Here is a 25,711-nt window from a genome sequence, read left to right as displayed (position 1 = left end):
CCCCACTCAACACAAGCAGACAGCATCCTTCAGTCTAAGGCACAAAAACTTTTCAGCTGGAAGCCTGAGATTGTCACATTCCCAGGAGCCACTCTGGGCGTACTGACAGAGTACAAGTCTTCCAAAAGCCCCACACAGTCCCAGCCCAGCCAGGAGTCAGAGCACAAAGGGCCTTACTTGGCATGATAGCGCTGGAAGACTAGGGTAATGGCGTAGGAGACCATCCTCTTCCTGGTATAGAGGCTCACCCCGCTGTACTTGCTGGGAACGCCAAACAGCAAGTCTGCAGACAGAAACCAGCAGCGGCTATCAATGAAGAAAGGGCAGCCACCACGTAGCAGCAAGGCCCCCTTCCCACTCCCCCTCAGAAACAAGGGGGAGTCCCACGGGGAGGGCATGGCAACCAAGCGGGATACCTGTGAGCTCGCACCTTTGAGAGTGGCTGAGGTCTGCAGTGTTTGGGGTTCATGCTGGTGAACGGTCCTGATGATGTCAGGGTCGGCGTGGAAGCGTTCTCGGTCATTCTGCCAGAAATTCCCAGGGGACAGCAGCAGGCATCCATGTTCAGGGAGCAGGTTCCGGAGCTTTCTGAGGCCTGGCAGCAGGTCAGTCACCTGAAGGCACACCTCCTCCAGGCTCCGGGTCCCAGAGCTGAGCAGAAGAAAAGACAAGCACCTGCTGTCTGCCAGTACAGGGCGGCCCACTGTGGGAAGCAGGCTCCTGCCGCCTGGTGTCACACAGAGCCTGAGCATTCAGGCAGCAGGGCAGGTTCTTCCAGGTGCTCAGTGGCCAAACCACGCAGCTGGACACACAGAAAGCACGTGCAGTGCAAGGGCACCTGGCGTCTGAGGGAGTGTGCACTGTTCCACCCACTAATCACTGGGGAGTTCCAGCGGGCATTCACCAAATGCCCATCAGAGCCCTTGGCTGGCTAAAACCTGGTGGCGAAGCAGCCCACAGAACCACTACTGGGCCGGGAATACTCATGGCCGGGGGCTGCACGCTGCACAGTCACGACTGGCAATAGTCAGTTCATCACAGGCCAGCCCAGAGGACACACACTGTCTGAGGCCTGAGGGCAAAGGTCAGGGTTCATCTGCTTGGGGCAGGGGGAGTACAGCCACAGCACGCCCAAAAGGATGAGACGCACAACTGACAGAGCAGGCTGACTCAGTGGGACTCCACAGAGAACTCCACAACACAGGGGGGTGGGGGTCCCCAAGAGGGTTACCTGTCTCTCAGCACGTGGTTCCGGATTTCCTCCACCAGCTGGAAAGCCCGGGAAAGGGGCGAGCGGAACACATCCACTGCCAGGAGGTTCTTGTGCCAGGGAGACACTGAAGTCTTCACAAATATTTGTTGGATATAAGCCACTGGGGCACCCACATACTGCAGAGAAGTCAGAGGGGTAGACAGATGAGCCCAGCACAGGAGGGAGAAGCCTGGCCCCATATCAACACCGGGGCCAGAGGGACAGGCCTTCAGATGAAGATGTGTGGATGTCTTCTCACCCTTCACTAAGCAACTCCCAAAAGGCCCACCTTTGACAAGCAGTGGCACACAATGCCCAGCATCTCTGAATAAACTTCACTGGAGCATAGCACACAGCCACCCCTTCCCCCCCATTCTGCACTGGTGAACAACAAAGACATTGCGCCACAAGGCCAAAAGCCCACCTAGTCCTGAACGCGACTGCCAGAGCACACCAGAACGCCATACGGGTGTGGCCTGTCACTGATCATGGGTTTATTCGTGAAGGGCCATGGCTTCAGAATAAAAGACCCCATCTAAAGCCCAAGCTCTCGAACCACAATGACCTTGGGAGCCACAATGACCTTGGGAGCCTCCCCTTACTGGGAAAGAGGGGTGACGACACTCGCTCTCACACACGTGTATGTGACAGCTCATGCACACCCTAAGTAGTAACGGAATGCCAGCAGTGAGCACGTGCAGTCTTGTGAGACACAGTTTCAGGACTAAAGCAGGGTGGTGTGAGGACTCACCAGATCTCCTCAGTGAACGCCACATAAGTCCTCACTCCAACCTGCTGTCTGTTTGTCTTGAAAGAGCTAAGTAACCTAGGTGTGCACCCATATGCCAGGCAAGAAATACCTCCTGGGGAAGGCTGTGTCCTAAAGCACCCCCGAAGTGACTAGCTGTGGCAGAGGTGTGGCAGGGGAGGAACGGGTGGGCTGGGAGAGGAGCAGGGCAGGTCTCTGAGGAGCAAGGGGCAGAGACAGCCTGGGCAGCACCCAGAGGTGTGTGGGAGGGCAGTGAGTTAAGACGAGGAGGAACTGGGATGTGGTTTGGTGGAGCAGACCGCCTGAGATGGAGGGTGACCTAATAAAAGCTGTGCTCTAGAAGACTACCCTGGGAGTCAGCGTCGCAAACTGGAGAGGGAACAACTGCCCACAACTGTGGTGCAGGCTGGAGGGCAGGGCTTGGCACAGGAACGGGGACCTCTCTCTGTATGCAAGCAGGCGCTCCAGAGGGCAGGTGCTTAGATAAGAGGAAGATCTCTGGCGGGGGGGGGGGGGGGGGGTTGGCGGCGGCGGTGGTGCACCGAGTTGAGCACACATATCATGTGCAAGGACCCAGGTTCAAGCCCCAGCTCCCCACCTGCAGGGGGGACACTTCAAGAGCGGTGAAGCAGGTCTGCAGGTGTCTGTCCTTCTCCCTCCCTCTGTATCCACCCCCTCAATTTCTCTCTGGCTTATCAAATAGGAAAAAAAGAGGAAAAATGGCCACCAGGAGTGGCGCACCCACAGTGCTGGCACCAAGCTCCAGTGATAACCTTGGTGGCAATTAAAACAAACAAGCAGAGGAAGGTTATTCAGCTGCTCAAAGATGCTGTGTTCCAGATTATCCCACAAGTAGGGGTCAAGACGCTGGACACACAACACAGATTAATGTCTCACTGGGCCGCTAAGCTAAGCAGAGAACAGCCAGGAGTGAATGCTGAGCCCGTGTAGATTTTGCCTTCCGGTAGCACATGCTTATGAGGGTCTGAGGCTAAGAGGCCTCACAGGCTTCGTTTCCTGCACCCCAGACAGCCGTGAGAAACATCACAAAAGCCATTCCAGGTGACCATCCTAATCCTAGTGAAGGACACATCACATCAGCACGAACCCCCAGCCCTAGGTCTGCTCTGCCTGGAGCACACACAAGGCGGGCGACTCGGCATATGACATGACTGCTCACTTCCTGCCACTCTAGGTCCCCAAGCCAGCAGTTCCCCTTAGGCAGTTTTCCTTGGACATCTTTGATCCTCCAATCGGTCTCCAGCCCCTCCACCAAGATCCCCTCTCTCCAAGCACCGTCTAACAAGTTATTAATGAGCATACTTCAGAGCCACACATCTCATTCTAGGCTCAGAGGGTGAGTCCAGGTTCCTGCTTCCTGAATTCATTCAAATCTCTGCTTGGGAGCCAGCCAAATAGCTCCCTAGGGTAGTGCACTGCTTTGTCATGTCCACAACCCAGGTTTGAGTCCATCCCCCAGTGCACTGGAGGAAGTCTCAGTGCTCTGGGCTCTTTCACTCTGTCTCTGAGGGAAAAAGTTCTGCTTGGACATACACGTATCACCATCATCATGTTTAGATAAGAGGGTCCATGGACTTCATCATGGCTTACCCTAGTAAACAGACTCTCATTCCTGGAGCTTCAAAGTCCCAGGTTCAATCCCCCACAGCACCATAGAGCTGAACAGTGCTCTGGTTAAAAAAGAAAAAAAGACCTTTACTACCCTAGACACCTTTCTCTTTTGGCCTTTCACCAATGTGATGAAACCCACCACTCCTCAGGTGGGATAAAACTTATGAGACAAGGGGTCAGACAGTAGTGCAGAGGGTTAAGTGCATGTGGTGCAAAGTGCAAGGACCGGCGTAAGGATACCGCCAGTTCGAGCCCCCGCCTCCTCACCTGCAGGGGAGTTGCTTCACAGGCAGTGAAGCAGGTCTGCAGGTGTCTCTTTCTCTCCCCTGTCTTCCCCTCCTCTCTCCATTTCTCTCTGTCCTATCCAACAACAACAACAACTACAACAAAAATAATAACCACAACAATGATAAAACAACAAGGGCAACAAAAGGGAAAAAAATAGCCTCTAGGCGCAGTGGTTTCATGGTGTAGGCACGGGACCCCAGCGATAACCCTAGAGGCAAAAAAAAAAACCAAAAAAACCTCAAAACTTACGAGACAAAAACTAGCAGTGGACAGTGCCACTGGTGGTGTGTATCTCATGTGCCCCCCACACACCTTATTACTGTCTCTGCCAGAATAAAGGAAAGAAAAAAGGGAGGTGGAAAAGTGGCCTACAGGAGCAGGTACTGAGGCCCAGCAATAATCCTGGCGGCACGAACAACAAAAACCACGCTGTGTAACGAGACTACTGCGCAATCTCTCTCTCCAGTCTTGGGGCCTTTCTCTCAACTGCCAGCCGGCTCTCGTTCAGCCTCCCTGGCTTCTGACAGCTTTCCAAGCAGACTTTCCAGACCTTTCTGACTCTCTCAAGTCCAGCCACTTCATATTTCAGATTCATCACCCAACATACACGTCCTCAACCCCTGTTCTGGCCATCAAAGTTCTCTCTGGTGGTTTTCAAGTGACATCAGTTCACTCTGCCAGTCGCTGTCTTAGTTTGGGGACATGCCCTCAGTAGCAGGTATGCAGTTTATTTGGAAAGACAAGGAAGGGAGCAGGGACAGGAGCACAACATGAGCAGAACCAGCACGGGGCATGTTCTCTGTGGATAATTAGACTGAGCACAACTGTCCCACGTAAATGGTGGCTATTTCACATCAACTCCTGGTTACTGGCTAAATGTTAAGATGGTAAGTTTCATATGGTATGTATTTTACCTTAATAAAATAATCAGAAAGGAAAAGAAAAGATTATGACTCCTTCTACTCACTCCTTTATGGAGTCACTTCTCTATGCAGTCAGCCACAGCAGCAATGTCCCAACAAGGTCTTCAATCAAGGAATAGGCCTGCCTGCAGCCAAAACCCAGCAATGCAGCTCCTTGGGGCAAGGGTCCACAAGGGGCTGCTGACAGTTGGCCTTCAGATTCCCCAGCCCCAGCCCCAGCCAGTAATGTCTGAGTTACTATTCAGAAGGCCCTAGGTTCAAGCCTTAGCACCACTTGGGACCATCATGCATTATACCATGGATGATGAACTAGTGTTACGGTGTCTCCTCTGTTTCTCTCGAAGACAACTGTGACCTTGTAGACAGCTTGAGAGACTCTGAGTGAGCGGACCCTGATAAGAAGACCAAGGTTCAGAGATAAAGGCATGTGTTCAAGGACACACAGGGGCAAGGACATCTGGCAGAAGAGGCAGGATTAAAGTTTAGGATGGCCTAACTCCTAAGCAGCCTGCACAAGCTTTTCCATGGAGACAGGAGACTATGGGAAGTCCCAGAATAAGCATTTGTGATCCTGAAGCCTTGGGGTGGCTGGTCCCCTCTATATAAAGCCTGAGGCCCCGTACCAGGGATCTTTGAAAGCCTGCGTCCAAGCTCAGACAGCCACCACCAAAGCCACATGACAGCCCTGCTGTATTTTCTGTCCTGCCCAGCAGGGCTTAGTGTGAGGTACAGGCCTCTGTGATAGCCTGTCCTAAGGAAGCCATGCCATTAGAGGAGAGCTTAACCTTTTTTGTTCTATAATTCTACTGTTCCCAGGAACTTTTCCCCTCTTTTTAATTTCAGATAGAAAAGAGAGGAGAGGGAAAAAAAAAAAAAAAGAAAGAAAAAGAAAAGGGAGGAGAGAAGGGCAGAGGGTAGATAGCATAATGGTCATGCAAACAGACTCTCATCCCTGAGGCTCCAAAGTCCCAGGTTCAATTCCCCTGCATTACCATAAGCCAGAGCTGAACAGTACTCTGGTTAAAAAAAAAAAAAAAAAAGAAAAGAAAAAGAGAGGAGAGAGAAACAGAGGAGACACCATAACACTAGTTCATCATCCATGGTATAATGCATGATGGTCCCAAGTGGTGCTACAGCTTGAACCTAGGGCCTTCTGAATAGTAACTCAGACATTACTGGGTGAGCTATCTATCTCCTGGCTCGGTCCTCTGTACTTATTATTGTCAGTGGTGGTGGTAGCAGTGGTAGTGATGGTGGTAGTGTTGGTAGTAGTGGTGGTGTGGTGGTGGTGGTAATGATGGTGGTAGTGTTGGTAGTAGTGGCGGTGTGGTGGTGGTGGTAGTGATGGTGGTAGTGTTGGTAGTAGTGGCAGTGTGGTGGTGGTGGTAGTAATGGTGATATTGTTGCTAATACAGTGCTGGTGGTGGTGGCAGCAGCGGCGGCAGTAATATCAGTAGCAGCAGCAGTAGCATCGGCAGTGGCTGCTGGGGCTTCACTACTCAAAGCCAAACTTTTTTCAGAGGGACAAAGGGGAAGGTATCACAGTACTAAAGCTTCCTCCAATGCAGTGGGGATCAGGCTCAAACCTGCCCCTATACTTAATTCACTGTCTTTAGTGCCACGGCTTTGCAGTTCTGGTCACTGCTAGGAGATACTTTCCTTTCAGAGAGACACAGCACTGCTCCACTGTGCATGCGGTTCCCATGTGCGACCAAGGACTTGAACCCAGGTCCTTATTCAATGGCAAAGTGTACGTGATAGTGGGTGTGCTGCTTTGTTGACTTTTCTGTCTTAATCTTCCACAAAGGCAATGAGGTTCTTTTCTTTTTTAAAGATTTTTAAAAATATTTATTTCCTTTTTGTTGCCCTTGTTTTGTTGTTGTAGTTATTATTGTTGCTATTGATGTTGCTGGATAGGACAGAGAGAAATGGAGAGAGGAGGGGAAGACAGAGAGGGGGAGAGAAAGACAGACACCTGCAGACCTGCTTCACCGCCTGTGAAGCGACTCCCCTGCAGGTGGGGAGCCGGTGGCTCGAACCAGGATTCTCATGCCAGTCCTTGCACTTAGCGCCACGTGCGCTTAACCCACTGCGCTACCGCCTGGCTCCCGGCAATGAGGTTCTATCCAACCTGCTGGGCACACTGCAGATGAGCAGTGAACATGTTGGATAAAGAGATGAACAGAAATGAAGGCCATCTGATGCTGAGTGGAGGTGGTAGATGCCTTGCTCATACTACCAACGCCCTGCTCATCTAACTTTTTCTTTTTTCATTTTCAACATGGTGGTGAAGTCAAATACACCTCTCCCTCAGTCACAGGACTTGGGGTGCAGCTAGACAGGCATTCCGATGAGAGCCAACCAGGCTACGTGTCTTCTACTACAAAAGATCCTGTGTGAACACAGGGCTGAGGCTGCTGAAGTCACTGTTAGGTAGACCAGGAGGGAGCAGAGCTGAGAAATGGACACTCTGAGGCCCAAACCATGTGGTGTCTAAGTCAGTTCTGCCTCTGACTGATTCACAGGAGTCAAAAAATGCCCCTTCAATTCTTCTGGTTTACGCTGAGTTTTCTATCCTTTAAAACTAAAGAATCAGTAATAAAAAATAAATAAATAAACATAAAGGGACCAGGTGGTGGCACACCTGGTTGAGCGCACATGTCACAATGCGCAAGGAACCATGTTCAAGCCTCCAGTCCCCTCCTGCAGGGGGAAAGCTTTGAGAGTGGTGAAGAAGTATGGCGGGTGTCTCTCTGTCTCTCTCCCTATCACCCCTCCCTTCTCAATTTCTGGCTGTCTCTATCCAATAAGTAAATAAATATTATAAACAAACAAACAAACAAATAAATAAATAAATAAAAGAATCGAGGCCAGCCGGTGATGCACCAGTTGAGCACACGTTACCATGCGCAAGGACTGCAGCCTTGAACTACCCGGAGTGGGGAAGCCCTATCAACAGTGAAGCAAGAGCTGCAGGTGTCTCCCTCTCTCCTCCCTTCCTCTCGTCATCTCTCTCTCTCTCTCTCTCTCTCACTCTCTCTCTCTCTCTGCCAGGGTTATTGCTGGGTTTTGGTGCTGGTACTTCGAATCCACTGCTCCTGGTGGCCATTTTTTCCCGTTTTATTAGATAGGACAGAGAAAATCTGAGAGAGGAAGGGAAGATAGAAAGGGAGAAAGAGGGAGTCGGGCTGTAGCGCAGCGGGTTAAGCGCAGGTGGCGCAAAGCACAAGGACCGGCATAAGGATCCCGGTTCGAACCCCGGCTCCCCACCTGCAGGGGAGTCGCTTCACAGGTGGTGAAGCAGATCTGCGGGTGTCTGTCTTTCTCTCCCCATCTCTGTCTTCCCCTCCTCTCTCCATTTCTCTCTGTCCTATCCAACAACGACGACAACAATAATAACTACAACAATAAAACAAGGGCAACAAAAGGGAATAAATAAATAAAATAAATATTAAAAAAAAAAAAGAAAGGGAGAACGAGAGACACCTGTAGACCTGCTTCACTGTTCATGAAGTGTCCTCCCTGCACGTGGGAACTGGGGGGACTCGAACCTGGATGGAGCTGACTTTGTGCACTTAACTGCGTGTGCCACCACCTGACCCTCCCGCCCTAATCTCTTTCCTTTATCTCCCTCTCCCCTTTCAATTTCTCTCTGTCCTATCAACGAAACAAAAAGGAAAAAATGTCCACCAGGAGCAATGGATTCATTATGCAGGCACTGAGCCCCAGCAATAACACTAGCGGCAATAAATAAAAAACTACGAACAGTCTGAGCTGGGCAGAGTATAAAGGTTATGCAAAAAGACTTTCATGCCTGAGGCACCAAAAGTCCCAAGTTCAGTCCCCAGCACCACCTCAACCAGAGCTGAGGGGAGAGCCATGCCTTCCATTATCATTGCCTATAATTTAACCACAGAGAATCAAGAGGTAAGATAAGCGGTCACTGAAATACATAATACCAAGTGACTGTACTAGGACCTAGATCTCCTTTTTTAACCCGTCTAGGATTAAAAATGTCACAGAAACAGAAAAATGGACAACCCTGATTCCCGAGTCCCCAAATCATTTTGCATACCTACCTACTACCATCACCCCAGATCAAAAGGGCACTAAAGACTTGAGTTTACCAACAAGTAAACACTGCAAGCAATAAACATCATCCAGCCCCCTGAACTCTACTTGTCAGGAACCTCCACAAACGCACACGAGTTTCATTTTGTGGTGAAACTGCACCAAGAGGTTAACAGAGGTAAAAGGTCTGTGCCAAGGAGGAGCCATACTGAGCCCAGGGTCAAGCTGAGACACGAAGTTAGAGAACAGGTTCCTGCCAGCATCAGCCCTGCTGCCTTTGACTCTCATGGCCAGAACCCCATTAAGTTAGAGTTGTGAATATTCTGGACTGACACCCTGTGTGGCTGTAACACACTCGTATCTAAACTGCTATCTCTTGAGTTCAGTAAAGGCCAGCCAAGTTCACCTGGTTGCTACAATACAGACAGGAAATGGGGAGAAAGGTGCCGTCCCTATCAGAGAGCAGGGGAGTAGATCTGTTTCCTGAGCTTTGATGTCTCTTCTGCAACGACTTGTCAAGCCCAGCACCAATCCATGGGGCCAAAGCATAGACATGCAGGAAGGAGACTTTCTCTAGCTGGGATTTAAAGGGTTGCCTTGAAGATTTCCAAGCATCGAAGTCAGTGAGTTAGGTCCTGTACCTGACTCCCTCAACTAAGAGACTTTCCTTTCTACATCAGTTCTCAGCTCAGAGACAATCTATCAAGATCAGTATGACCAGGAGGAGCATAGTAGAAGATCTCTAGTTCTCATCCAATGCCGACCCTGTGAATGAGTAACTAAGGCATGCCATCTTTCTAAGTCCCAGTGTACCTACCTACAAAAAGATGTTCTGAAGACTATTAATGAAAGAGATAAGAGGGGGCAAGGAGGAAGGGAGAGAGAGAGAGATGTTTGGTGACAGGAGTGGTAAAAAAAAAAAAATCAAATTAGGGAGTAGGGCGGTAGCGCAGCAGGTTAAGTGCAGGTGGCGCAAAGCACAAGGGCCGGCCTAAGGATCCTGGTTTGAGCCCCCGGCTCCCCACCTGCAGGGGAGTCCCTTCACAGGTGGTGAAGCAGGCCTGCAGGTGTCTATCTCTCTCTCCCACTCCTCTCTCCATTTCTCTCTATCCTATCTAACAACGACATCAATTAACAACCACAATAACAACTACAACAACAATAAACAATAAAAAATAAGGGCAACAAAAGGGAAAATAAATTTAACAAAAAAATTTTTTTTAATCAAATTAAACCTACAGCTAAGCTGTTAGTCTGAAGGATCTTTCCCCCTTTCATTAACAAATAAATCCTAAAATATACATATATAAATACACACACACTCATTCTTGAGCGATGTTCAGCAGGTCTCCCAAGCACCCGAGGCAAGGAGGAAGTGAGCTATCTGTCAGAGAAATGCCTGGCACCCGGTCACGGTGTGTGACGGCCCAAAGCAGGAGCCCAGACCCAGTTGATCACAGCCTCACCTCAAGTTTTCTAGGATAGTCACATTTATGCATTATTTGGTGTTTTTCTTCAAGAAAGCTTATTCATTAGTATACTATCAAGTGTTTTGAGAGCATGTATAAAGCCCTTTAAACCACACATCACCACCTGCAGTCTCATGGAGCCCTGGGTTCTCCTCAGTGGTGCTCTCAGCACATACCCACTCTGGTTGTTCACTGGGCTCTCTTGGCTTGTGCTCAGGGGCCACAGGTGGGGGCACGTAGTCCTTCACAGGGGTGGTGAACTCCACAGGTCCTGTTCCTGGCAAAGGGAGTTTCAGTAGTGGGTAGCTGGAATAGACAAAAACAGAAGAGTCAAGACATGGCGGGAGTAGGACACTGCTGAAACACAATGGAGCATGGTAAGTGCACTAACTGCCCAACTGGCAAGACTACACAAGTGCTTCATGCGACTTCAGAGTTAGACGGAAACCCAGAAGTCATCTAGATCAGATTTTTCAAACTCAATCCACAGAAAGCTTACAAGGCCTGGGAGACAGCACAGTGGTGGTGCAACAGACTTTCATTCCAGGGTTCAGTTCACCCACAGGAGCACACATGAGGCTCTCATGCCCACAGGACAGACATTCCTCACTGTGCCTCTTCCTTTAGGGCTTCTCGTAGGGCACGGCCACTCGTGACAAATTCCTTTGGCTTGTGTTGTCAAGAAATGTAATGAGGGCTGGCAAGAGAGTTCACTTGAATAATGCACCCACTTTGTCACCGGTGTGACCCAAGTTTGAGTCCCAGCCCCACTGCGCTGAGCAAAGCTCTGATGCTGCACTGTCCCTGTCTCTACACTAGAGTTTGCAGTGAGTACCCCCCAACACTTCATCTCCACTATTCCAACCTTTGGGTCCATGATTGTTCAGCAATTTGTTTGGCTTTGTATGTTAACTCTCTTTTCAGCCACCAGGTTCCAGATGCCATCAGGATGCCGGCCAGGCTTCCCTGGACTGAAGACCCCACCAATGTGTCCTGGAGCTCTGCTTCCCCAGAGACCCACCCTACTAGGGAAAGAGAGAGGCAGACTGGGAGTATGGACCGACCAGTCAATGCCCATGTTCAGCGGGGAAGCAATTACAGAAGCTAGACCTTCCACCTTCTGCAACCCACAATGACCCTGGGTCCATGCTCCCAGAGGGATAGAGAATGGGAAAGCTATTGGGGAGGGGATGGGATATGGAGATTGGGTGACGGGAATTGTGTGGAGCTGTACCCCTCCTATCCTACGGTTTTGTTAATGTCTCCTTTCTTAAATAAATAAATAAATAAATAAATAAATAGAGGCTATCTCCCCACTAGAAAGTGACAGAACCAGGATTGGCCCTAGAATTGTGCTCTTAATGCCACTGTCACCTTTTATCATACTTCCATTTTGTTTGACAATTTAAATAGCCACATATATTCTTTTTAATATAAGCAAAAAAATATTCTATAAAAAAATGCAAGGTAGTAACCACCATTTAAGGCTACCAACTTCTAGACCCAAAGGAGAGCTTGGAAGAAGAGTGATAAGCATGTTTCAAAAGTGAGAATATTCAAGTTTCTGAAGTCTAGAAACAAACCACAGACAGTAAAGTAAGATACTGCTACCAACATCCTCATGAGGTTTTGCAAAACTTGTTTCTGGGCCCAGGTTTTAGCTGGAACTGTGCTTATCTTAAAAGAGCAAAGGAAATGAAGCAGCTCTGCAACAGTGCCCCGCCTCAGCTCCACCCTTCCAGCAACAGAGGTCAAGCGCTGGGTCCAGAATCCAGAATCCTCTACTCTAACTCAACGTCGTCGTCAGGCCCTGAGAACCTGAGAGCTCCACCTTGAACACACACCTCAACTCAGCCACAGCTCGTCCTCTAGAAGAAACCGTCATTCTGACCCAGCTGAGTCCCCGTTTCTCCCCTAAAATCATTTCTTTGTCTTCGCCTCTGTAGAGAAGCACAGTGGAAATCTCTTCTGCCCCTCCCTGCTAGGTCCACACACCTTTGTGCCGTCGTGCCTGTAGAGCCTGCTCGCCACATGTAGTCACCCAACACATCCCCGAAGGCTGCAGGTGCCCTGCCCTTACCCACTTCTCTAGGCATGCCGGCTCAGCTCACCACTGCCAGCACTTGTACTGCTTTGCCTAAGCGTGTCCTATTGTTGCTGGTGGCCCCTCAGTCTCACATGAGACAGGCACAGTGCTGGGAATTAACTAAAGGAGATCTCCACCAGTGGCTGCTGATGCTGTTGTGTATAAATTAGGACTTGGCAAACCACAGACCAAGGCCTGATTGTATGTACTTTGTGTGTGGTCTGTACATTTTAAAAAAATATTTATCTATTTATTCCCTTTTGTTGCCCTTGCTGTTTTATTGTTGTAGTTATTATTATTGTTGTTGATGATGTTGTCATTGTTGGATAGGACAGAGAGAAATGGAGAGAGGAGGGGAAGACAGAGAGGAGGAGAGAAAGACAGACACCTGCAGACCTGCTTCACTGCCTGTGGAGCGACTCCCTGCAGGTGGGGAGCTGAGGGCTGGAACTGGGATCATTATGGTGGTCCTTGCGCTTTGCACTACCTGCGCTTAACCCCCTGCACCGCCCGACTCCCGGTCTTTACATTTTTAAGGTTATATAAAAACAAGAAAAAAGTATGTCAGAGACAGGGTGACCCAGTGACCTACACTATTTACTGCTCAGCGTACTCTCTGCTAGGAGATCTGAAGTAGCTGTCTTGCACAGTTTATCGACTTTCCCTGTGACATTACTCTCAACTGCCCATAGTTACATACTACATAGCACCAGCCTCCTCTTCCCTATCAGTGTTCATTTCAATTCACACATAAACTAAATTGTCTCAGGAAGTGGCCTGGGAGGTGGCGCAGTGGATAAAGCATTGGACTCTCAAGCATGAGGTACTGAGTTTGATCCCCAGCAGCAAGAGTGTACAAGAGTGATAGCTGGCTTTTTCTCTCTATCCTCCTAACTTTCTCATAAATAAAATATTGGAGTAGATAGCATAATGATTCTTCAAAGAGACTCTCATGCCTGAGGCTCTAAAATCCCAGGTTCAATCCCCTGCACCACCATAAGCCAGAGCTGAGCAGTACTCTGGTAAAATAAATAAATAAGTAATTAATAATAAATAAGATATTCCAAAAAATATTTAAGCTGTCTCAGGAGGGTCCCACACCAAGACGCTCACTCAGCATTCCCAATGCCAGCCCAACTGTTTACCCTTCAAAGCAACACTGTCTGCTCCTCCCCCCCGACTGAGGCTTCCCTCCTCCTCATACCCAAAGGCAGCCTGCAGACACTAATGCCTCCTGACATCCTTCATGGACTTGATTGATGTGAGACTTTTGGGGAAGGGAACATGCTACTCATTTGTTTGTTTGTTTAAACCAGAGCACTGCTCAACTCTGGCTGATTGTGGTACAGGGGATTGAACACCTTGGGACTTCAGAGCCTCAGGCATTTTTTTTTGTTGTTGTTGTTTTTGTTTGTTTTTTTAATACCTGAGCACTACTCAGCTCTGGCTTATGGTGGTGTGAAAGAGTGAACCTGGGAATTTAGGGATTCAGTCATCAAAGTCTTTTGCAAGACCATCATGCTACCTCCCCTCCTGGATATGCCGTTTAATGCCTCTTCAGAAGAAGGCTAAGAGCTCTCAGGGTACAGGGCTCGAGCCTTGCCGTACATACAGCATTACGTGGGAGTGCCACGGCAATGGGGAAAGCGCCAGTGCTATGGTGTCCCTCCCCGGCTCTTGAAAAATGAAAATATTAGCCTGGGAGCAGGGTAATCACACATGTGGCTCTACCCCCAGCCCCAAAGAAAACAGTTTAATTTCTGCTTTTATCTCCCCTGACACCAATCATATGGAAGATGTTTACTTACTGAGCGCTCTATCCAGGCCTGGTTTCATGGGTAGGCAAACAGGACCGGGTTAGGGTTTAATGTTCCGCAGTAACTTCAGTTACCCTTAATAAATCTCTTTTTACACCTGTGCTATTTGCAAGTGTTCTGCTGGACAATGAATCTTGTGCTGAGGGCTTGGAGTGGTACTTCCCGCTGGGCCAGGCTCCTGCCACCTTGCTCCTCTTGCACCCTCGCACCCCAGAGTCCCTCCTTGTGTAGGTAAGCCCACAGGCCTTCAGAGTCTCAATATGACAACAAGGAGGGCTTGGGATCAGAGGTGTGATCCGTACTAAGGCAGGGCAAAGCAGCAGTGCTGCACAGATACCTGAGGATGAGCCTCTCACGCCCCCCATCCAAACATAGTTGTTTTTTTTCCCCATTTTTTTTCCTCCAGGGTTATCGCTGGGGCTAGGTGCTGGCACTAGGAATCCACTGCTCCTGGAGAATACTTTATCCATTTTATTGGATAGGAGAGAAGACATAAAGGAAGAGAGAAAGAGAGACACCTGCATACCTGCCTCACCGCTTGTGAACTGTCCCCCTGCAGAGGCAGGGAGCCGGGGTTGGAACACGAGTCCTTGCGCTTAGTACCATGTGTGCTCAGCCCGGTGTGCCACTGCACGGCCGCCACAATGTTGTAGCTTTAATCTTAGTTTCCCACTGCTTTTTCTAAAAGGCAGCCCTGTATTTTCATGTTCTACTCTGGGTCCCCTAAGTTACACAGATGGTCTTGGTTCTACAACTCTCTCATCTGCATTCCTAGCAGTCAGTCATCTGTGATGAGATGAGCAGCTTAGGAGACACTGAAGACATGCAGAAAGAGCGACCACAGGAAAGGAGGCCTAGGCCAGCAAAACAGCTCACCTGGAGAATGAGCTGGCCATGTGTGACCCAGGTTCTAGCCCAGCCCCCACCTGAAGGAAGCTTGGGTGTGTGGTTTCTTTTCCTTTTTTTTTGGTGCCTCCAAGGTTATCGCTGGGGCTCAGTGCCAGCACTAGGAACCCACTGCTCCTGACGGACATTTTTTCCATTTTATTGGACAGGACAGAGAGAAACAGAGAGGAGGGGGAGACAGAGAGGGAGAGATAAAGATAGACATCTTCAAACCTGCTTCACCGTTTGTGAAGCTTCCCCCCCTACAGGTGGGGAGCTGGGGGCTCAAATCCAGATCCTTGCAGCCTCTCATGCTACTTTTTCTTACAGAGAGCAAGAGAGGAAGACACACAACCAGTGCTTTCTCCATAGCACCCCTCATGTGCTGAAGCCTGAACCTGTGCCCTACCTGGTGAGCTATCTCTCTTGCTCTCATCACTTTTCTGTTTAAAAGGATTTTTTGGAGGGTCGGTCAGTGGCGCAACGGGTTAAGTGCAGGTGGCACAAAGCACAAGGACATGCTTGAGGAACCCGGTTCAAGCCCCCGGCACCCCACCTGCAGGAGAGTCACTTCACAGGCAGTGAAGCAGGTCTTCCTCTCCCCCTCTGTCTTCCCCTCCTCTCTCCATTTCTCTGTCCTGTCCAGCAACGAGTGACATCAACATCAGCAGCAACAATAATGACTGCAGCAAGGCTACAACAAGGGCAACAAAAGGGAAAAAAAAAGGTGGCCTCCAGGGGCAGTGGATTCATGGTGCACTGAGCCCCAGCAATAACCCTGGAAGCAAAAAGGAAAAAAAAAAAAAGGAAAGAAAAAAGGACTTCCTGGTGGTAAAGAATCTGAGGGTTGGGGATACAGCATAATGGTTATGCAGAAAGACTTTAATGCCTGAGGCTCCAACAACCCAGATTCAATCCCCAGCACCACCATAAGCCAAGGTTGAGCAGTGCTCCAGTTAAAATGAATGAATGAATGAATGAATGAATGAATGAATGAATGAATGAATGAATGAAGTTACTGACCTTCCAGAGCTTTTTGTGAGGCCAAGGGGAGGCTCTAGCTTTGGGATGAGTAGAGAGAGCTAGAAGGAGCTGATCATTTTTGCTGTCAAGTCAAGGTCTCTGGGCAGAGATCACTGGTCCTGTGGGACTTTGTTTTAGCGCTCCAGCCTGGTTCCTCAAAGCACAGCATAGACACAGCTAGGACTTCAGCTACACAGACTTTTTTCTTGTTCACAAAAACAAACTGTGTCCAGACAGTGGACACAAAGGCACAAAAAGAAGAAGCCTACTGTAGAGCCTGATGTGTGCACATCCTCCAGAGGAGCCGTGCCCCTGAAGCAACCTGCGCCATAGGCAGACAAGGGAGAGAGACTGAGAGGCAAAGACCACCACAATGGAGTAATCCCCTCAGGCTGATGCTGGGATTACTCAGCCTGAGGGGATTACTCTCCTCCAGAGAACGAGGGATGAGGCCAAGACTACTCTTAGACATTCAGAGGGCTGTAATCCTTCGGGAGACGTGCAATGACCTCGCTGCGATTTCAACTTGTTTTCCAAGTTAAAAATTTACCTTCTCAAACCTTGAGCGGCAGGTTGTGGCCTCACAGAAGACCCAATGACCTTCACGTTAACCTCTGCTCTGTGCAAAGGGATACCCATCTAGCCTGGCACCTAGGCACTATTCCTTCACCCACAGTGCACTCCCCACTTCCCAGGGGAGCCTCAAAGCAATAACACCCTCAGCCTCGTTGGGCCTCTGCTGGGCCATAACCTCTAAGAAATGTAAAAAGACACCTCTGGCCACAGTGACTACTTGCTCTAAGTTTCATCAGATTTTCCCAGAGGAAAGAGCAGTCACTATTCCCAAGGAGATCCCGCAGTGATGAGTAGGGGCCACTTGATGTGAACTGGGACAAGTACCACAGCAGTCCTTTGGGCTCAGCTAAACAACCCACTCATTCCAGGAATACATGGCAGGCAATTAAGTGAAACTTCAGTCTCTGACTCAGTGTTTAACATATATATCAGTCACCTCTGGGGAGCGGGCGGTGGCGCAGCGGGTTAAGCGTACATGGCGCAAAGCACAAGGACCGGAGTAACGATCCTGGTTCAAGCCCCCAGCTCCCCCACCTGCTGGGGAGTCCCTTCACAGGAGGTGAAGCAGGTTTGCAGGTGTCTGTCTTCCCCTCCTGTCTCTATTTCTCTCTGTTCTATCTAACAGTGACAACATTAATAACAACACTAATAACTACAACAACAATAAAAAAAGACAACAAGGGCAACAAAAGGGAAAATAAATAAATAAAATTAAAAAAAAAAATAGTCACCTCCGTTGAAGTAAAAACAAGACCAGATTGTGTGCTTTCTCCTCAACTTATGTGACAGGGGACTATTACCTCTCTCTTTTTAAAAAAATATTTATGTATTTATTCCCTTTTGTTGCCCTTGTTGTCTTACTATTGTAGTCATTGATGTCGCTGTTGTTGGAGACAGTGAGGAAAAAGAAGAAAAAAGATAGTAAGTGATGAAAGCTGCAGTTGGCACAGCTATGTGACAGCTTGCTACACAGAATAGTACAGAAAGTCTGTACTGCCACCACTTCACTGTGGATAAGAGCGCACTTGGACAGTTTGGTGCTGATAACTTTGATCTCAAATTGGCGCCTTGAACAAGGAGCCTGAGAAATAGGACCCCAGTTGCAGAGGACTAGGGCCAGGCAACATTTGCCTAGGCAGAGAATAGAAAGGCATTAAATGGGGGTCGGGCGGCAGCACAGTGGGTTAAGCTCAGGTGGCTCAAAGTGCAAGGACCGGCCTAAGGATCCCAGTTCGAGCCCCCGGCTCCTCAGCTGCAGGGGAGACCCTTCACAGGTGGTGAAGCAGGTCTGCAGGTGTCTATCTTTCTCTCCCCTTCTCTGTCTTCCCCGTCTGTCTCCATTTCTCTCTGTCCTATCCAACAATGAACGACATCAGCAATAACAATAACCACAACAAGGCTACAACAAAAAGGGCAACAAAAGGGGGAAAAAATGGCCTGCAGGAGCAGTGAATTCATGGTGCAGGCACTGAACCCCAGCAATAACCCTGGAGGCTAAAAAAAAAAAAAAAAAAGAAGGAAGGAAAGGCATTAAACAAGGATTTATTTAGCTGGGGATTTGGTTCTGCTAGTAGTTTTGGACTTGTGTGACTGAGGTTCCTGGTTCTCACTGGTTTTTTTTAGCAGAACACTGCTCAGCCCTGGTTTATGGTGGTACAGGGGATTGAACCTGGGACTTCAGAACCTCCCTCAGGAGTGAGAGTCTGTTTGCACAACCATTATGCTACCTCCCTCGCCCCCACTTACTATCTCTTCATGCTTCTTTCATCATCTTTGAAAGAACTAGGAAATAGGTCCAGAGAGATAGCATAATTGGTGGTGCAACAGACTTTCATGCCTGAGCCTCCTGACACCTGAGGTTCAATCCCCAGCACCAGCATAAGCCAGAGCTGAGCAGTGCTTTGGTAAAAACAAACAAACAAAAAAGCCTAGTAAGTAACCATGAGTCCAATCTTATCCACACCTTTCTCACCACTGAGCCTTGGGTTTGAGCAGCTGTGGGGTAGGGACACAAGGCAGGCCTCTGCTTTGCTCAGGTGCGCCTGGGTTATACTAGTTGTTGGGTATTGTCATCAAAGCTACCTCTTCCCTAGCTCACCATTCCACTCTGGTTCACCTTGAACCAAGGAGGTGTTCTCCATACTGGAGATCTTGGCTGGCTCAGAAAGTTTTCATACCAGAGGCCACTGCATCATAAATCCAAAGAGTGTTTTCAAACACCCTGTGATTATCAAATTATTCAAAGATAAGGCACACTACACCCAAGCAACTGCTATACACAGCAGACATTCACTGTCCTGGAAGCTGCCGGCTCCTTCTCTTCCTGAGGCTACAGTATTGATTTATTTGTGTCACTAGTAGGGCTTCACCACTCCTGGCCAGATTTTTTGCATAAAAAAAATAAATAAATACAGGGGGTCAGGCGGTAGTGCAGCGGGCTAAGCGCATGTGGCACAAAGCGCAAGGACTGGCTTAAGGATACCGGTTCGAGCCCTCAGCTCCCCACCTGCAGGGGAGTCGCTTCACAGGCGGTAAAGCAGGACTGCAGGTGTCTTTCTCTCCCCCTGTCTTCCCCTCCTCTCTCCATTTCTCTCTGTTCTATCCAACAATGAACGACATCAACAATAATACTAACTACAACAAGGCTACAACAAGGGCAACAAAATGGGGGAAAAATGGCCTCCAGGAGCAGTGGATTCATGGTACAGGCACTGAGTCCCAGCAATAACCCTGGAGGCAATATATAAATAAATAAATACAGATATAGAAAGAGAAACAGTGGGGGCCCGGCGGTGATGCACCAGATTAAGTAAGTGCACACAGTGCGAAGCACAGGGACCCACGCAAGAATCCCACTTTGAGCCCCTGGATCCCCACCTGAAGGAGGGTTGCTTCACAAATAGTGAAGCAGATTTGCAGATGTCTGTATTTCTCTTCCTCTCTCTGTCTTACCCTCCTCTCTCAATTTTTTTTTTTCTGTCCTATTGAAAAAATGGCTGCAGGAGCAGTGAATTTGTAGTGTGGCTCCTAGCCCCAGTAATAACCCTGGAGGCAAAAAAAAAGAGAGAAAGATATCATGGGGGCAGGAAGTAGCATACTGGGTACCATATACTCTTAACCAGGTGCAAAGCCCCGTAGCATACTCAGTAAAATGTTCACATTATAGTGCACAAGGACCTAAATTTAAGCCCCCAGTTCCCACCTACAGGGGAAAACTTCACAAGTGCTGAAACCAGGCTGCAGGTGTCTCTCTCTCTCTCTCTCTCTGCCTCCCCCTTCCTCTGGATTTCTGGCTGTCCTTATCAAATAAATAAAGATAATAAACAAAGAAAGGATGGACGGAAAGGAGGAAAGAAAGGAAGCTTCATGTAAACATCAAGAAATGATTACAGACAGCAAAGAGCTAAGTCTCTGAGGCAAGCCCGTAAAAGGGTGTCCAAGGGAGAGCTGGGCAGTAGCACAGCAGGTTAAGCGTACATGGCGCAAAGCACAAGGGCTGGTGTAAGAATCTCAGTTTGAGCCCCCGGCTCCTCACCTGCAGGGGGTCGCTTCACAAATGAATCAGGTCTACAGCTGTCTTTCTTTCTTTTTTTTGTTTTTTTTAAGAATTTATTTATTGGGGATCTGGCGGTAGTGTAGTGGGTTAAGCACACGTGGCGCAAAGCACAAGGACTGTCTTAAGGATCCCGGTTCAAGCCCCTGGCTTCCCACCTGCAGGGGAGTCCCTTCATAGGCAGTAAAGCAGGTCTGCAGGTGTCTGTCTTTCTCTCCCCCTCTCTGTCTTCTCCTCCTCCATTTCCCTCTGTCCTATCCAATAACAACGACATCAATAACAGCAATCAAAATAACCACAACAATGGTAAAACAACCAGGGTAACAAAAGGGAAAAAAAAGGCCTCCAGGAGCAGTGGATTCGTGGTGCAGGCACCAAGCCACAGCAATAACCACAGAGGCAAAAAAAAAAAAAAAGAATTTATTTATTTATTCATGAGAAAAAGAGGAGAAGAGAAAGAACCAGCCATCACTCTGGTGCATGTGCTGCTGGGGATCGAACTCGGGACCTCATGCTTGAGAGTCTACCGCCTTAGCCAGTGCGCCTCTCCCGGACCACTGCAGGTATCTTCCTTTCCCCGTCTTCCCCATCTCTCTCGATTTCTCTCTGTCCTGCCCAACAACAGCAGCTATGACAACAATAACAACTACAACAAGTGCAACAAAGGCAACAAAATGGGAAAAATGGCCTCCAGGAGCAGTGGATTCGTAGTGCTGGCACCGAGCCCTAGAGATAACCCTGGATGCAAAAAGAGGGTGTCCAAGGAACCACTCACATCTACATTGCCTTGTAACACTCCTGCTTTGATTCAGGAAGTCAAAGAAAATTAACACTGTCCTGACCAAAAGTTAAGATTATCACTTTCTAATACCGTGTAGGTTCTCAGAAGTGTCTAAATATTATTTTGGCATGTACAGATCTGGTGATCTCTCAGGGCCAGAGTAGACTGCTTCAAGCAAATGGCTAATCACTCAGGCCGAGAATTTTCTACTCAGCAGCTTCAATAAGCCTCCAGCTCCACTGCAGATAAGGCAGACTTTCAAAGGCTACAGAGCAGGAAGAATAAGAAAACCTACAGGCCAGGTGGTTAAGTGCACACATTACAGTGTACAAGAACCCAGGTTTAAGCCCCTGGTCCCCACCTGCAGGGGGAAATCTTTACGAGTGGTAAAGCAGGGCTGCAGGTCTCTCTCTCTCTCTCTCTCTCTCTCTCTCTCTCATCTCCCCTTCTTAAATTTCTGTCTCTATCCAATACTAAATAAGGAAAATATTAAATAAAGAAAAGAACCTATTTCCCTAAGATACTGGTCCACATTGAGCACAACTCGAACATACCAGCAGGCTAAGATGCAGATCCCTGTGAAGAGGATGATGGGGATGGGGTAGGATGCACAGAGCAGTCCATGGTTATAGAAGGCATGAGATATCTTCTCCCGCAGCCTTTCAGTCAGGGTCATTCTCAGCTGAAGTCACCTTGCTGCCATCCCGGAAAGTGACCATGGATCAGCCAGGCACACTTTGGACAGCACTGATGGAGATGGACAACATCTGCAGGTACCTGTCATGAAGAGAAAAGCTAATTAACCAAGAGTGCTGGGCTCTGCACACCAAGGAAACTTGGACAAGGGGCAGTGACATCAGTGGATGTCTTCACACAAGGTCTGAAGACGTCAACCCCAATACAAATACTATCTTGGTCAGTAACTAGTGATTGTGGACAGTTTCAAATCAGCCTAACCAAAGTAACAAAACAAAAACAAAATAAAAAATAGCCCTCTTACTCTGGTAACAAACTTGACCCTCTTGCATTTCAGATATTTTTATTTTAAATATTTATCATTAGGTGATTTATTACTGATTTAAAAAATTATGAGCTAACATGGGTATAATTCCACACCATTCCCACCAACAAAATTTTGTGTCACCATTCCATTGGAAACTACAGCAGTTCTCCCAATGTTACAGATTTAAGCTGACTATTATTTCTATAGCTATCTATCTCTTGTTATGTATATTTGGCATTTTTTTCTATGTTCCTGCTCCTATTCCTTTCTTTTTTTAAATTTATTCGTAAAATTAAAAAATAGAAAATATCCACAGAACCATAGAATAGGAGGGGTGAAATTCCATACATTTCCCACCACTAGAGTTCCCATTCTTTATCTTTTTGGGGTGCAGAAGGTTGGAAGTCTGGTTTCTGTAATTGCTTCTCTGATGGACATAGGCATTGACAGGTTGATCCATACTCTGCCAACCAGTCCCTATTTTTCCCTAGTGGGGCAGGGCTCTGGAGAGGTGGGGTTCCAGGGTACATTGGTGAGGTTGTCTGTCCAGGCGAGTCAGGGTGACATCATGGTAGCATCTGCAACTTAGTGTTTGGAACATGTATTCCTTTGCTTCCTCCTTTCTTGTGGGATTCGGTTCTGTAGTTCTTGTAAGGTGGGGTTGATTGTGGCAAATTCCTTTAGTTCTTGAATATTTGAGAAAACCTTTATTTCTCCCTCATATCTGAAGGATCGTTTTGCAGGATACAGTATTCGTGGCCAGAATTCCCTCTCCTTTATAACTTTTTTTTTTATTTTCCCTTTTGTTACCCTTGTTGTTTCATTGTTGTAGTTATTGATGTCATCGTTGTTGGATAGGACAGAGAGAAATGGAAAGAGGAGAGTAAGACAGAGAGGGGGAGAGAAAGGAAGACACCTGCTGTACCTCCCGTGAAGCGAGCCCCCTGCAGGTGGGGAGCAGAGGGCTCGAACCAGGATCCTTACACTGTTCCTTGCACTTTGTGCCACGTGAGCTTAACCTGCTGTGCTACTGCCCAACTCCCTTCCTTTATAACTTAGAATATGTCATTCCATCTCTCCTCTCCCGGATCAACTAGGAATACCAAAGGAGACCACCCGGGACCGAAACAAGACAGGACTAGAATGACCACAGGAACCCACTAAATCACCGGTGAGTACAAACATGTGTGGCTGGTGACAGAGAGGAGAGAGGAGCCTAAGGAGAGATTAAGTGACTGCTAACAGTTCAGCAGTTTATCAGCTGAGACACCACCTCCAGTCTGCTCCACCAACAAGGGGACAGCTGAAGGGAGGAGAGGACTCCCCAGAGACTCACCAAGTGCAACTCTGAGTCTCCATTGCTACTACCCTCAGAATCTGGAGCAGCGACAGGGAGGGACACCAGGGGACAGAGATCTAACCAGGAAACTCAGGAGAAGACCTATACCTCAGTGGCATAGCTGAGGGGCTGTGAAAGTCTCTTTGCATAATCACTGGATTATCTCTGCCACACCCTGCTTTATCTCTTGGTCAGGAGTCAGTGATTAAGCTAAGAAATCTATTGATAGTTTAAAAGCCCTCAGGCTTCCATAGCCTACAGGGAAGAAAAAAAAAAGAGGCTTTTAAACCACTGAGCTCCAACTCAGGGATTGAAACAACTGTTAACTTCCACCACTGTGAACCCTTTAATTAACTTACTTAGACACAAGTCAATCCAGGCAATAGTGATCAATAATTTGAAAAGTACTCATAAAGGGAACTCATAACATAATATATAAAATGGTTAAAACAACAAGAAAAAATATTGGAGAATCAAACCAGGACAAGAGTCCAGCTAAAAGTCCTCCAGAGGCTGAAGCACAAAATAACGAGTTCAACATCCAAACATTAGCTAAGGAAATAATAACAGGAGTGAGTAAAGAATTTGAAAAAATTGTAATCAGAAATACAGGAACAACAAATGAGAATATGGAAGAAAATACTAATTATCTCATGGTTATTAGAGAGCTGAAAGCTGAAATCGCTAAGAATGCAACTAGTTGAACAAGCTAAAACAGTATCAGAGCAGGGCAACAAAATAGATAAACTCCAGAAAACAGTATAGGGCAGAGAGAATAGAATCTATGAGGCTGAAGACAGAATTAGCAAGACTGAGGATGAATTAGAGACAACTAAAAAAGAAGTAAGAGGTCTCAAAAAGAGATTAAGAGATGCTGAAAACAACAACAGAGTCCTATGGGATGACTTCAAAAGAAACAATATACGCATTATTGGCATACCAGAGGAAGAAAGAGAAGGAGAGGAAGAAAGCATTCTTCAGGCCATAGTAGCAGAAAACTTCTCTAGTCTAGACAACATCAAAGACATAAAGATTCAAGAAGCCCAGAGGGTCCCAAACAGAATTAACCCAGACCTAAAGACACCAAGACATGTCATACTTAGAATGGAAAGGAATAAGGATAAAGAAAGGCTCCTCAAGGATGCAAGAGAAAAACAAAGAGTCACCTACAGAGGAAAACCCTTAAGATTAGCAGCAGACTTCTCCATACAAACACTACAGACCAGAAGAGAATGGCAAGATATCTATCGAGTGCTCAATGAGAAAGGCTTTCAACCAAGAATACTGTATCCTGCTAGACTGTCATTCAGACTAGATGGAGGCTAATAACCAACATATATAAAGAGCTTGCCAGACTCAACAACAAGACAACAAATAACCCCATCCAAAAATGGGGGGAGGACATGGACAGAATATTCACCACAGAAGAGATCCAAAAGGCTGAGAAACACATGAAAAAATGCTCCAAGTCTCTGATTGTCAGAGAAATGCAAATAAAGAAAACAATGAGATACCACTTCACTCCTGTGAGAATGTCAGACATCAGAAAAGGTAACAGCAGCAAATGCTGGAGAGGGTGTGGGGTCAAAGGAACACTCCTGCACTGCTGGTGGGAATGTCAATTGGTCCAACCTCTGTGGAGAACAGTCTGGAGAACTCTCAGAAGGCTAGAAATGGACCTACCCTATGACCCTGCAATTCCTCTCCTGGGGATATATCCTAAGGAACTCAACACATCCATCCAAAAAGATCTGTGTACACATATGTTCTTGGCAGCACAATTTGTAATAGCCAAAACCTGGAAGCAACTCAGGTGTCCAACAACAGATGAGTGGCTGAGCAAGTTGTGGTATATATACACAATGGAATACTACTCAGCTGTAAAAAATGGTGACTTCACCGTTTTCAGCCGATCTTGGATGGACCTTGAAAAAAATCATGTTGAGTGAAATAAGTCAGAAACAGAAGGATGAATATGGGATGATCTCACTCTCAGGCCGAAGTTGAAAAAAAAGATCAGAAAAGAAAACCCAAGTAGAACCTGAAATGGAATTGGCATATTGCACCCAAGTAAAAGACTCTGGGGTGGGTGGGTGGGGAGAATATAGGTCCATGAAGGATGATAAATGACATAGTGGGGTTTGTATTGTTAAATGGGAAACTGGGGAATGTTATGCATGTACAGACTATTCTATTTACTGTTGAATGTAAAACATTAATTCCCCAATAAAGAAATTTAAAAAA

At 47.6% G+C, this 25,711-nt stretch overlaps 1 protein-coding gene across 4 annotated transcripts in view; it reads right to left on the bottom strand.

Moving 5' to 3' along the window:
- Positions 1-25,711, bottom strand: part of SCAP (SREBF chaperone) — a 60,705-nt gene that overhangs the window by 11,764 nt on the left and 23,230 nt on the right. For all 4 annotated transcript variants that reach the window (XM_060204759.1, XM_060204761.1, XM_060204762.1 and 1 more), the window contains exons 2-6: positions 21,680-21,902; positions 10,581-10,710; positions 1,232-1,389; positions 431-651; positions 178-283 (exon numbers count right to left, since the gene is read on the bottom strand). In XM_060204759.1, coding sequence (XP_060060742.1) covers positions 178-283; positions 431-651; positions 1,232-1,389; positions 10,581-10,710; positions 21,680-21,801 — 737 coding nt within the window. In that variant the 5' untranslated portion in view covers positions 21,802-21,902. The remainder of the gene's footprint in view (positions 1-177; positions 284-430; positions 652-1,231; positions 1,390-10,580; positions 10,711-21,679; positions 21,903-25,711) is intronic.

This window comes from Erinaceus europaeus, chromosome 12 (assembly GCF_950295315.1).
Source record: "Erinaceus europaeus chromosome 12, mEriEur2.1, whole genome shotgun sequence".
Classification (NCBI taxonomy): domain Eukaryota; kingdom Metazoa; phylum Chordata; class Mammalia; order Eulipotyphla; family Erinaceidae; genus Erinaceus; species Erinaceus europaeus.
The sequence above is the reverse complement of the archived record's forward strand: the minus strand, read 5'-3'. Positions and strand labels throughout refer to the sequence as shown.